We start from the raw sequence: 13,469 nt of genomic DNA on the forward strand, positions 1-13,469 counted from the left end.
AAATAAAAAAACGAATGTCAGCACCGGGAAATAATGAAGTGAGAGTTTGTGCCGGTTTTCATGCCAACCAGACTCTTCACCGGTGATCTCATTTAGCTGGCCTAGTTGTCTGCTTGAAGTTAAGCTAATTAGCAAAACTGTTGAAGTGTTTGGTTGAAATAAAAACCTGCACACTCTTGGCTTTCCATGACAGGCTCAGATGCCACAGGAGATTAAACAAACAAACAAACAAACAAACAAACAACATACAGTAGGTCCATAAGATGAAGTAGAGTGAGGTTGCCCTACACTCTTTGCTGAGAACCATACTGTCTATGGAAATATTTTGAGAGCAGAGCACACAAACAGGAAACCACAAAGCATGATCAAGTCGAGGCGTTAGTTAACCTTAAAGATAACACAAGAATCTCAAGAAGAACCTCTGCAGTCTGTCAAACATGAGCTGACATAAAACCACGTTTTACTCTCAAAACCTTAAGTCTCAAACTTTTTTGGTTTTATTCATGAACAGTTATTTTGACTTTACTCTCAAAATTTGGACTTTATTAAGATTCTGACTTTAATCTCTAAGTTTTAAATTGATCATCAAAAGCCACTGCAGTTATTCTAAACTAAAAATGACAAAGATATAATGTAGTAACCTACCTTTAATCAAGCTTTTAGTGCTGTAAAGACAACTCCACTTTTTGTTTCACTTTATCATGCTCCAACTGTAACATTAGCATCTGCTTCTTGTTAAGGTCTGACAGACTGACCAGCTAGATTCCCAGGATCTTACATACTGATACTGAGAATTTTGTTCAATAAATTGATAATTTTGCACAGTGGTAATATGACCCTCTGTCCACTGCCATGAGCATAAAAATTATTGGTTATTTTGGTAGCTAACAAAGCAAATGAAATCAGCTAAAGTCGCTAACAAGCTAACATTACGTTGCATTTTGACCTGCACAAATGTTAAAAATCATGTGATGGTGATGCAGGACCCACCACATTGGCTGTAAGCCTCAATTCTAATATGCAATATATTTGTTGGTTTGCAGAGATGTTAAATGGCAACATTTCATTCTACCAGCTGGGTTGTTATGTGTTTTAAATGTTTTTGTTTTTGTTGTTGTTGTCTGTTTCTTTTCTTTTCTCACTTCTTACTTTTCAACTCATGTCCTGTTGCTAATGCTTTTGTATGCCAGTTTCTTGTGTTAAGGTATATATCAGGGGTCACCAATCATGTGCCATGGAGGGCCGAGAGGCTGCAGGTTTTCATTCCAACCAAGACCTCCACCAGGTGATTTCACTGATCACCTCACCTTGTATCAGAAAGGAGGAGCTAATCAGTGAAATCACCTGGTGGATGTCTTGGTTGGAATGAAAACCTGCAGCCTCTCGGCCCTCCATGGCACATGATTGGTGACCCCTGGTATATATACATACAGTGGTGGAAAAAAGTTTTCGGACACCCTTAAAATTTTACACAATCTCAAATATTATCATGAAATATTTGTGGAAAAATCTTTTTTGTGTTTCAAAAGGTGTGGCTGCATTAGACAGATACAAACAAATACAAATGATATATTTTTTTGTTTATTGTTTACAAGAAAAACTAACAAAACTAAATTCTTGACAAATTCTTCTGACCACAGAATCTTCTTCCAGTTCCTGGCTGTCCAGTTCTTGTGTGCCTGGGCCCAACGACGCCGGGCTAGCCTCTGTCTCTCATTGATCAGGAGCTTCTTGATAGCCTTGTAGGACCTTAAGCCATGATCTAAAAGTCGGCCACGTACAGTGCGGGTGGAACACTGGACACCAGTTTGGTTTGACCACTGCTGCTGAAGCTCCTGTGATGTCATTCGGTGGTTTTACCTGCACATGCGGATCAGGATGCGGTCATTTCTTGCTGAAGAAACCCTTGGACGCCCAGATCTTGGTTTGTCTTCCAAGCTGTTGGTTCGTCTGTATTTCTGCAGAGTGGATCCAACTGCTGAAGGACTGCATCTGCACTTCCTGGCTATCTGGCGGCAGCTGTACCCTTCCTGGCTGAGAATCTTTATCTTCAGGCGTGTTTCCTGCGTTAGGTTCCTTGATTTAGCCATTTTTGTGTCTGAAGAACTTTCAAATGTGCTGGCTTTATATAGACACCAAGCTTGGCAACAAAAATTGTGTCTTTTAATAAAAAGAACGACCTTCATCACTGGTATCAAAATGACCCAATACTCAAAATTTCTCATGTATTTTTATGGAATCAATCAATTTGAAGTTTTAATGGCTTTTTTAGGATTTGTTTAGTATTTTGGCTGTGACTGTACTAAAAGAAATTGCACTTGAAGACCTAAGAGTGATTCTTAATGCAATATTTCACAAATGCATGGGGTGTCCGAAAACTTTTTTCCACCACTGTACATGCCTCATAAATGCCTTCATCACTGCACTGATCACATTGAATGTTTTGGAGCAAATGAGTTTAACTTCCTCAGATCTTGTTATATTGTCTCCTGATTGTAAGACAGTGCTGCTTCCAGTGTGTTACTTTTCCAGCAAATGAAGTATTCACATAAGACAGTGTCCTTTTAATTGGTATGAATTTTTGAAGGCATTTGGCTTTGAGTATTTGCTTTCAGTGAAGGGAGCTCCAAGACAGTCATGCAAAATTTTAAATTCTTTATTGAATAGATAGCCCAAAGGATCATATGAAAAATAATTCTTAAGTGTTTTGGATGCAGAGTGGCTATCATCAGGTAACAGAACAAAAGTGTGTATAAGCAAAAACACTTCACTGACATATGATGCACATACAAAGGCTATAAATGCTTTTGCTATAAAGCTGTACTACTGTGCTTATAATTATCAGTTGGGTAAATATCATTGCTATTAATCACAAAATGGCTATGGCCACTGTAGAGACAATTAAGGTACATAAATCATTACTGCATACATTTCATTTCACCTCTTGCTGAAGTAGGAAACACAATCAAGTGCAGGTGTTTGACAGTACAACGTATCATTTTGTCATCTGTAGACAACATGTTCTCCTGGTTTATTGTGAAAGAAAAAGTTGATGACTCCTTTTACATCATGGCATTATCATGCACCCTGGAGAATTTTAATTAATGTAAAACATAAACATGCAAAATGCACTCAAGAATTGAAGATTCAATTACCAAAACCACATCTGACATTTTTAGAGATATATTTGTCCACATGAAGTAAACCTCTCTCATGCTCATGAAGTCATGAAGTCTATCTTGACAAATGCTGTTGAGTTGGAATCTATGTCAGTGGCTGTGGCCTTTATTTCTGTGGAGCCAAATGTGATTTCCAATTTGATGTTGCGATTCAAGCCACGTGTGGTGTCAGGCATAGCAACTGTACATGACCCAACTTGTTCCAGTCCCCACTCATCCACATACATTGGATTTTCTCTCTCTGTGCGAAAAAAACGAAACACGCATGATGTCTGATCTGCTGCTATTGGAGAGAACATGTGCTCTCTGGTTTCATCCCAACCCACATCTTCACCAATTTTCACCATTTGTTTGAAAATGTCCTGACACCATTTACCCTCTTTGTTTGAGAACATCTTCTCTGCTTTGTGCTTGGACTCATCAAACCTCTCACTCCCACGAATCCCATAAGTAAAGGCACTTTTTCGTGATGCCACAAGCTCTGGGTGCTTTCCATACATAACAGCTCCCTTTATGATTGCTTCTTGTGCCCTAAAAGGGCACAGCACCCTACACTGTTTACCAAACCGCTTGGTAATGTGTCTACGCAGAATTTCACTTGAGGCGAAGCCCCCAACTAACAGAATGTATGAAATTCTGAAGTCTTCCTTCAGAATTTCCTTAAGATTCTTAGTGATCCCACTAAGACTCTCATCATAGAAAGACCTCATTTTCTCTTTTGAGATTTTGATGACTCCCTCATCCCAGGATGCACCTTGCACTGTCTTGAAGAACATTTCTATGTTTTGCCGCTTCTGAGCTAATTCTCCTAAGTTAAAGGGGCAGGAAATCTCCACATCCTCATCTGCACATTTGACAACAGCAAAACCATACATCATCTTTTGAAGCTCAGCGGGGTAGGTTCTTTCATACTCATCCCAGAGTTTATGAGAGAATATTTCTTTGAGGAAGTTTTTGAATTTTTGGTCAACAAGTTGCCCTCCCAGGCCATTACCAGAGGCCTTGTACAGCTCCTTCAGGGCTCCACCATCCAGCACCTTGTGTACCGTTATGTCAATAGTGCCACCTACAACACAAAATATTATTGCTTAAAACTCCTGAATAAAAGTATTGATAGATTCCTACAAATCTGGACTCTTATTTATTGAGGCAATGAATGACAGTTACACTATAATATTTTCCAGTGTAAGTAAAATTAAAGAATAAATTGCAGCTTTATATCCCACTGCCTCTGGAAAACAGTATATATTAAAGATCATATCTAAATAAGTAAAAGTTTGAGTAATTAGTAACAGCAATGCATACCTCCACAATCAGCAACAATGTATCGTGTGCCGGGAGCTTGCTCTAGTTTTTCTTTGACAGACGTCTCAGTTACGAAACCATCAGATGGGAGCTTCTTACACCAGAGTGAGGCAGCCTCTGGCTCCAGTGCTATCACCAACTTGTCTACAGTTCTTTCTGTCACAATACCAGCCTAGAAAAAAGGTCACAATCTCATTTTATTAAAGGAAAAAAGTGTTTGTTTTTTCAGATTTTGGAATGTACTATAAAAAAATGCAGTTACCTCAGTTGCAGCTTCTGCCATGAACTGCTTTGAAGAGGCATCCCAAATAGCAGGCAGAGTCAGCACCCAGGTGAAGTCAGAGGCAATGAACTTTGCTCTAGCCGTGTTGTCATTAACAGTATTCAGAGCGTGTTCCTTCAGGTAGCGCAGAGTTTCTGTGATTACCTTCATGGCACTCATGGACTTTCCATTTGTGGCTTCAATGGTTAGGTTCCTGTTGAGTTTCTGGTTGTGATTGACAAGATGTTAGTTCAACTATTCATATAGGTATAATCTCTATCATTATTTATACAAATAAATGATTATTTATAAGTCATTACACAAAACATAGACTCAAAAAACATTAAATTATAGTGAACCAGTGGTCAATGTGGAAGATGTTTTCTCCTATTCTCAAGTCAAAACATCTGAGGTCAAACTAGTGTATCGCCATCTTTAGCACTGAATAACACTAATAAATGGCACTGGTGGAACACTAAAGAACTAAAGGAGACAATGAGGAGCACAACTTAATTCAGATTCATTGATCACCTCCTAAAATATATAGGGTACAAATTGTTATTACAGAAACACTGATATTCTACTTTTATTCAGGAGACACTCAAATTTAATACCAGTATACATTCAGTTTTACTGATTTTTCTATACTCACTTTGCCATAGAGTGACATCTTGAAGTTTTCAAATAAGTAGTATTTCTTTGCTTCTTGGTTGCTCATTTTAGTATATGCCATTTTGGCATCATAACCAAACTTGAAGAATTCTTCATCTTCATTGAAGAGAATGCAAGTTGGAGTCTTTGGGGTTTCAAATCCATGCTCTTTTCCCCAAGGTTTCACAATCGGGTCAGTTTCTGCCTGTCTCGGTGTCAAACTGTAGGCATAGCCGCTGTATGCAGTACCAAAGTCTATTGATATGATAAAGGAGTTAGCCATGATAGAGGTACATCCAGCTGGTCTAAGTCAACAGAACTGAACTAGAAAAACTTAGATGCCGATGAGCAGCAGTCACGGTTTTGATGATCAAGTGAACATATACTTAGTGTATTTATAGCCAAAGCCAGCTTTTCATTCACGGAAGGCCAACCCCCTTATTGTTTGTAGGAACCTATATTAGCTCTGCTGACAAGGATTCAATGTCTTTACTCATTTGCCTTGGACGAGGAAAGAGACAGCAAAATGAATGAAAGGTAAAACAATATTTTGTGAGTAATGAGAAAAGCAATAACTTCCAACAACTTCTTTACTAAGGAGTGTAGAAGCTGAAATATTGTTTGTAGATTTCAATGTATTTCTTCCTATTCAAGCTACTCTAGTCTAGTCTATTACTTGGTGATACTGGATATAACATAGAGATAAAACTAAGTTTGATTTTTTTTAAAAAAAGAAAAAAAAACATGGTATATCTTTTTCAGCTCTTGAGAACATGCTGATTTTGATTCACACATATCTGTACATCATATCAGCACACACTGCAGTCTGTAGTAAGTTTGCTGATTGTGATGAAGTCACATGTTGAATGACATGAATCTTTTTCAGCTCTCGTGGTCTCCGAAAAGAACAAAATGCCCAGAGGGAGCAACAAAATGATCGAAGGTTTGCTTTTCAACATGTTGATTCATACATGTCAGTTTGAACTCTGTCTCAGTCCTCAGCAAGTTCACTGACAATTACTGAATGAAATGAAATTACATGATGCATGAAATGAATCTGTTTCAGCTCTCGTGCTTGCCGAGGACATCACAATGCCCGCAGTGAGCAACAATATGACCAAAGGTTTGATTTTCAACATTCTGATTCACACATGTCAATTTGAACAAGGTGAACTGTCTCAGCGCACAGGCTGCAGTCCACAGTAAGTTCACAGAATGTATTGAAATTACATGATGAATGACATGAATATTTTTCAGCTCTCGTGGACTCTCAAGAGAACACAATGCCCAGAGGGAGCAACATTATGATCAAAGGTTTGCTTAGTTGGATTCACACATGTCAATTTGAACTCTGTGTCTCAGTGCACGGCAAATTCACTGGCAATTGCTGAGTACAATGAAATGCATGATTATATGATGAGTTAAATACATCTATTCCAGCGCTCATGCATTCCCACCAGAACAGCCTGGCCGGAGGGAGCAACATTATGATCAAAGGTTTGCTTTTCAACATGTTGATTCACACATGTCAATTTGAACTCTGTCTCAGTCCTCAGCAAGTTCACTGACAATTACTGAATGAAATGAAATTACATGATGCATGAAATGAATCTGTTTCAGCTCTCGTGCTTGCCGAGGACATCACAATGCCCGCATTGAGCAACAATATGATCAAAGGTTTGATTTTCAACATTCTGATTCACACATGTCAATTTGAACAAGGTGAACTGTCTCAGCGCACAGGCTGCAGTCCACAGTAAGTTCACAGAATGTATTGAAATTACATGATGAATGACATGAATATTTTTCAGCTCTCGTGGACTCTCAAGAGAACACAATGCCCAGAGGGAGCAACATTATGATCAAAGGTTTGCTTAGTTGGATTCACACATGTCAATTTGAACTCTGTGTCTCAGTGCACGGCAAATTCACTGGCAATTGCTGAGTACAATGAAATGCATGATTATATGATGAGTTAAATACATCTATTCCAGCGCTCATGCATTCCCACCAGAACAGCCTGGCCGGAGGGAGCAACATTATGATCAAAGGTTTGCTTTTCAACATGTTGATTCACACATGTCAGTTTGAACTCTGTCTCAGTCCTCAGCAAGTTCACTGACAATTACTGAATGAAATGAAATTACATGATGCATGAAATGAATTTGTTTCAGCTCTCGTGCTTGCCGAGGACATCACAATGCCCGCATTGAGCAACAATATGATCAAAGGTTTGATTTTCAACATTCTGATTCACACATGTCAATTTGAACTCTCAGCACACAGGCTGCAGTCCACAAAATGTTGTGAATAGGTGATTGGTGGACTTTGACGCTACAAGCGTACAACACCTTACTTTTTGGAAAACACTGAGAGCTTATTTGAAATCATTATCTAATAATTACAAATAACTTTGAGCTTCACTCATTCAAGGCAATGGTGTAATTAAATACTGTCAATCTGTGGCTTAAAGAGATTTAACCAAAATAATCATGTAAGATTCTTTTAACACAGTATGGCTGAGATGGAAGCATTCTACAAAAAGCAACTTAAAAAGGCAAGGTAAATATTTTTCTGAATTTGTGTTTCACAACAATTTTAAATTCTGCACATGATATGTGTTATAACTGATTTTATCCTGTGTCTATCTCAATACCTCTTGTCTTGAATGAGTCTTGAATGGATATTTGAATTTCCTTTCGGGGATGAATAAAGTTTTATCTATCTATCTATCTATCTATCTGTCTATCTATCTATTCAAGTTAGCTTGACAGTTTCTTTGGGAGCATTATTTGTAAAGGACTCATGTAATGTATTTGTTGCAGACATGTAACACGACCACACACTTCTGCTTTTTCTGTAATGCATGGTGAATCTGAAATAACAATTATATATTAAATTATTATATGTAATTATTTACTCAGAGTACTGTTCACTGGCTGAGCCTTTTCCGCAGTGCTCAGCTCTTCATTCACAGTTACAAATGCTCACATAGATTCAAAATTTTCACAAAACACTAAAGCCATCCAAAATAGAAAAGAAACAAAAAGATAGATGGTAGGTCCATCCTGTATTGACTTTACCATAGTGTGGAACTTAAGCAGCGATTCATTTTTGAAGGTTTAGCTCCCTCTTCTGACACACACACACACACACAGATAGATAGATGGATAGATAGATAGATAGATAGATAGATAGATAGATAGATAGATAGATAGATAGATTATATATCATTTGTCAGTCGGTTTATGGGTTTGCTGCAGTTTGTTGAATAACAGCATGAGGTATTTTAATCCTTACAGATCTGACCTGAAACAAACTGAGGAAGAATTCCAATCGTTCAAGGACAGGTACATGCAGTGTACTGGAAGAGAAACTTCTTAGGAAGCTCAAGCATGTAAATAATTTGGGAGAAAAAGTAAAAGTTTATAATTATGCACTGAGGAAATGTCATTTTATCTGTCTCTCTTTGCACAGAGTGGCAGGGGAAATATCTCTTTCCATGAAGACAGGAGACTCAGAGGTCATGAACAGCCCAGTTAATAAAGCACGACTGAAAGAGATGTACGACCAGCTCAAATACAGAGAGTGGTGTAAAATCAGAGATCATTTGAAATCAAATGGTGTCAAGAAAGAGTTTGTCACAGATTTGATTAAGGTATGGTGAGTTACTCTTGCTGTTTTGAGAAACACTGAATTCAGATTACAGAGTAGTCGGTATTCAGAAGTTGCTTTAATTGGTTTATTTCTTTCTTTAATCACAAATGAGTAATCTTTGCTTGTTGTATCTGCACTTTTTATGTTTTCCTCCTACTACGTTTCTCTGTTTCATCACTGTCCAGTTGAGTTAAGCTAAAATAATGTACTATTGATATTCATAGAACACATTTGAGGATGCAAGAGTGAAAATGGAGGAGAAGAAGAAGAACATAGACAAAGTGTTTGAAGTGAAAAAGCCCAGCAGAGGATCGACACCTCAGAAGGTACTGCAGGCTTTTCTTTCAAAAAACTGAGACATTTAAGCTTTTGTTATGCTACCTTATCAGCATGCTTACTTCTTTACAGGTGGCAGAGTTCAAACAATTAACAGTTCAAAATCTTCAGATGTCTGTGTTTCTTTGTGCAAAAGAAGATCTTCTAAAGGTAAATATGTGCATAAACAGTGGACCAGTGGACAGTGAAGCTGTGATTTGATTTGCAGGATTCAGCATCTGAAGCCTCACAATATCTCCATGTCTAATTACACAGACTCCATTCCCGGATCACCAGTGTGAAAACCCCCCTTGTGCAACAGTGGTGACTCTCAGAGATCTGGAGGCTGAATGCTACCGGTTGGGCTGTTTGATGGCTTTAAGCTGTCCTCCTCTTCAGCCAGACTGGGAGAAACACGTTCCTGGACCAGACGCTTGGGATATTTTCCCATCTGACCTCAAAAATATTAATGACTTAGAAACAGAAGAAACAGAGGCTATGGAGCAATAAAGTAAAGAATCTGCTTGGTTTTGATGAAGACCAAGTTGAAAAGATGTTTTTCTTTGTTGTGAATCATGAATTTTCATATGAATCAAAACCTGCATTGTGCTGCATTGTATTAAACTGACCACTTACCAGCATCCACCTTCATGTAATCAGACATGCTATATCTATTATGAAGTAAAGTTTTAGATTATCATTAAGAATGAGGATGATTTGGGTTTCATCAGCTTGCTATCACATTCAAAGCTTATGTTTTATATCTAATAAAAGTTGATCAATGACTGACGATTTGGAAATAAAATATTAAACCACCCGTACTGCTGCATTATTGCTACCACAGAGCTTCTACTACTGGTACTGTTTCTAGAACAACTGAATAAAGTTACCAAGTGTTTTAAATTAAAAGTAATAAAGCAGAAATGTCTGTGTTCCAGCAGTGTAACTGCAGAAGTAGCACCAGTCACATCCACTTGGTGATAAATGAAAGATATAATAACACACAACTGTATTTATTAACAACTGCTGACAACTCTAACTTTTTTTTTTTTTTTTTTTTTTTTGCTGTAGTTCAAATATTTGAACAACAGCAAACAATATACAATTTTCAAGTGGCCAAGTATTCCATCTTTGAAAAGGTAAACAACATGCTACTACTACTACTACTACTACTATTCTTCTTCTTCTTATTATTATTATTATTATCATCATTAATATTAATAATATTATTATTGTCATTAGAATTATGATGATGTCATTGCAAACATCAGGGCGGGTCAGCGAGTTTCTTTTTTTTTTTTTTTTAGGAGGGCGACGGGGGCTAAAAAAATACACTCAGCTGAATATTGGATTTTTTAACTTCACCTATCTGGTCTAAAAAGCCGTTCAAAAAGTGTGATGACATCACACATTTCATATTGCGAGAGGTGCTGCTTTACGGCAATTTCCAGAGCCCATCTACGGAGACCAGACGGAGACACTCGAGACACTTTGGCCAGAGCCCGTCTACGCTATATTAGACATTCTCTGTATACACAAATATCAACTTTGATAGAAAAGTCCTCCTTAAGAGTGGTGTTTCCAGATTCTCTTGGGCTGTGTCCGAAATCACTCCCTAACCACTATATAGTGCACTATATAGTGATTACGCCATTTTGTAGGGGTGTCCGAATGTTTAGTGATTATTAATGTTCACTATATAGTCCACTGGATGTATCCCACAATCCACCGCGAAATGTAGTGGAAATCCGATGGTCACTAACCAGGCAATATATCCTGTCATGCATTGTGGAACGGCGTCGAACAATGAGCAAAGTCGTGTCCGAAATGGTCGGCTATTGAATTCACTACATAGTCCACTACATTGAATTCCCTATATAGTGAGTAGGGAGGAGTGAGTGAGTGAGTGATTTCGGACACAGCTTTGGTTTTCAGGTGCCATCAAGTGGGATCCCTCGTCGTAAACAGCCGCAAGTCTGTCACTGACCAAGCATTAATTAGCAAATGCTAGCGTGTTATGGCTAACAACTGCCCAACCTGTAGGAAATCGAAAGGATATACAGTAAGTTCTTGCTAATTTCACTTTTAACCTATAATCCATATTGAACTTTCAGACACTACAACAGTATTTGCGATTTTTCAACTATAAACAGGTGTAAGAGACAAATTTAGCCTTCTAGCTCCATAGAGCCCCATTCATTCTGCACTCGCCCGCGATCACCCCCAGTGGAATTACGGTGGAACTGCAACCAAGTTCGATACAATGGGAGTTAATGGAGAGTGGCAAGGCTCATCGTAGACGGGCTCTGAACAAGCTCACAAGCTAGCGAACTTAGCCAGTCCGAATTTGCTTGTCTGTTGGGCTCATTTCAGCGCCGACTGTTTTATCAACCTGGCACAATACAATGCTGGTTTCGTCTGTGGTTCGGGATCGGAGTCAGGCTCAAACATGTATGGTCATATAACATCACGCTAAGTAGGAGCCATGACAATCATACATAAGATAATAATTCCTGTTTACCGGTGAGCACCATTGAGCTCCGTTGAGCTAGAGTGCCTGTAGAGAGAGAGTGGCGACAACTCTGTTCACTGCAATGGTTCAGTTTTTTCACAGCAATGGCAGCGTACGGAGACCCTCGAAAGTTCCCGGAAGTTAGCATAAGCCAACCGCCGCACCATGTATTTCAACGGAGCAGATTGTCAGAGCTACACTTTTTCAAGGTAAAATGTTTAAATAATCACATTTCCATATCAGTTGTGCATCGAAATCAAATTGACACGAGTAATTAAGTATGTTGACGAATTGTCACCGCCTTGATTATAGATTTAGAGAATATAAACCGATAAAAGTTTAGGCTAGCACACTGGATAATGATAACAACATATGCCACACTTGACAGCACTCAGCACTCTCCCAGTTTGCAGGATAAGAGCAGAGAAGCAGAGAGATACTAAAGTGGGACTTCTTCTAGGAGCTAAACTATTTTTTTAACTGGGCTACTATTCGACTTCACCTTCCTGGTCATTTTTAAGTGTTTTTTTCCTGTCTTTTTTTTTTTTTTTTTTTTTTTTTTAACATTCTGCAACCTCAACCTTATAAATTTCATTTTAATACAAACAACTTCCCTTGGCTTTTGTGTTATTTTCTTTGTTCTGTGTTCTCTGTTTTTAATTTAAAAAATAAATAAATAAATAAACTTCCCTATGGTGTGGTCTCTGAAAATGTGCAATGCATTGTTTGAATATGATTACCTCACATATTTTTTTTGTTTTCACAGTTCTATGCTGTTGTAAAGGAATTCATTTTGTTATTAAGTGCATTTGGAAAAACAAAGAGTGTGCGTGTGATTTATTATGTATAATATGTAGAGAGTAAATTTGAGATAGTTAACAGTGATAGAAATCCATATATTTGCTGTAAGAACTCTATATTCTGAGTCTGCCTCAGTCAAAATAATAATAATTTAAAAAAAAAAACATAAAACTGAAAATATTTATATTTTATTGCTGTCAATGACTGTACAGGTTTAGTGAAGGTAACAGACTTTAAAGTAATTCACCAGAGCTGCCAACTTTTCAAAAAACCTTGGAGTGAGATTTGATGGGGTGGGGTGGGGGGCTCACATTACACATTACACGTCTATGATTACAACGCGCTCAAGCACGATTGCCCCCGGTGTGTACGTCATCATGTTGAAATACGACACGTATGGCCTGACGTCATCATAAATCAATATAGGCCTAGTTCAAATACATTCATCACGTCTTCCTTTTAACTAAAAGACGTTTTTGTACCTTGTAATCAGACGTAGGGATGTTTATTTACCTTAGGTTTCGGAGGTAACTTCCTGACCTGACCTGACCGGGTGGCCGTGCACTGTGCGGTGCCAGCGGCCGGTGCCAGCCAGTGCCGTCGTGGTGCCGGCCGGCACCCGGTCTGCCAGATCTGACAGGTGCGCCGCGCACACAGACTGCCGTACTTTCATTATAAACTGACTTCTGTTTATATGTGGTTGCAGCAGCACAACTGACAACAACACAGACAACATGGTTCATTATTGATTGTGCAACGCGGCGATTCGCCGGTAATCGCACTGCAT

At 38.4% G+C, this 13,469-nt stretch overlaps 2 protein-coding genes across 2 annotated transcripts; one reads left to right on the top strand and one right to left on the bottom strand.

Annotated features, from left to right (window-relative positions):
• Window positions 1-2,776: 2,776 nt before the first annotated feature.
• LOC115379907 (heat shock 70 kDa protein 12A-like) lies at window positions 2,777-5,748 on the bottom strand. The gene is made up of 4 exons (XM_030080871.1): window positions 5,399-5,748; window positions 4,747-4,971; window positions 4,485-4,656; window positions 2,777-4,245 (listed from the first exon to the last, which is right to left on the bottom strand). The coding sequence occupies exons 1-4, from the start codon at window positions 5,678-5,680 to the stop codon at window positions 3,218-3,220; spliced, it is 1,707 nt and encodes a 568-aa protein (XP_029936731.1). The 5' UTR covers window positions 5,681-5,748; the 3' UTR covers window positions 2,777-3,217.
• Window positions 5,749-5,914: 166 nt separating this feature from the next.
• LOC115380016 (uncharacterized) lies at window positions 5,915-10,180 on the top strand. The gene is made up of 15 exons (XM_030081032.1): window positions 5,915-5,934; window positions 6,284-6,340; window positions 6,464-6,520; window positions 6,655-6,711; window positions 6,838-6,894; window positions 7,018-7,074; window positions 7,209-7,265; window positions 7,392-7,448; window positions 7,572-7,628; window positions 7,912-7,959; window positions 8,700-8,747; window positions 8,875-9,055; window positions 9,279-9,380; window positions 9,463-9,540; window positions 9,646-10,180. Exons 1-15 carry the CDS (start codon window positions 5,924-5,926, stop codon window positions 9,877-9,879), a joined length of 1,158 nt encoding a protein of 385 aa, XP_029936892.1. The 5' UTR covers window positions 5,915-5,923; the 3' UTR covers window positions 9,880-10,180.
• The last annotated feature ends 3,289 nt before the right edge of the window (window positions 10,181-13,469 follow it).

This window comes from Myripristis murdjan, chromosome 21 (assembly GCF_902150065.1).
Source record: "Myripristis murdjan chromosome 21, fMyrMur1.1, whole genome shotgun sequence".
NCBI classification, from domain to species: domain Eukaryota; kingdom Metazoa; phylum Chordata; class Actinopteri; order Holocentriformes; family Holocentridae; genus Myripristis; species Myripristis murdjan.

Bases quoted from the DNA above. Each gene is read 5' to 3' on its own strand.
- LOC115379907 (XM_030080871.1), bottom strand. From the start codon at position 5,680: ATGGCTAACTCCTTTATCATATCAATAGACTTTGGTACTGCATACAGC. The intron at 4,657-4,746 runs GTAACTGCATTT...CCTTTTTTCTAG, and splicing joins TGGCAGAAGCTGCAACTGAG to GCTGGTATTGTGACAGAAAG. The intron at 4,246-4,484 runs GTATGCATTGCT...TTTGTGTTGTAG, and splicing joins CATTGTTGCTGATTGTGGAG to GTGGCACTATTGACATAACG.
- LOC115380016 (XM_030081032.1), top strand. The intron at 6,341-6,463 runs GTTTGCTTTTCA...AATCTGTTTCAG, and splicing joins GAGCAACAAAATGATCGAAG to CTCTCGTGCTTGCCGAGGAC. The intron at 8,748-8,874 runs GTACATGCAGTG...CTCTTTGCACAG, and splicing joins TTCCAATCGTTCAAGGACAG to AGTGGCAGGGGAAATATCTC.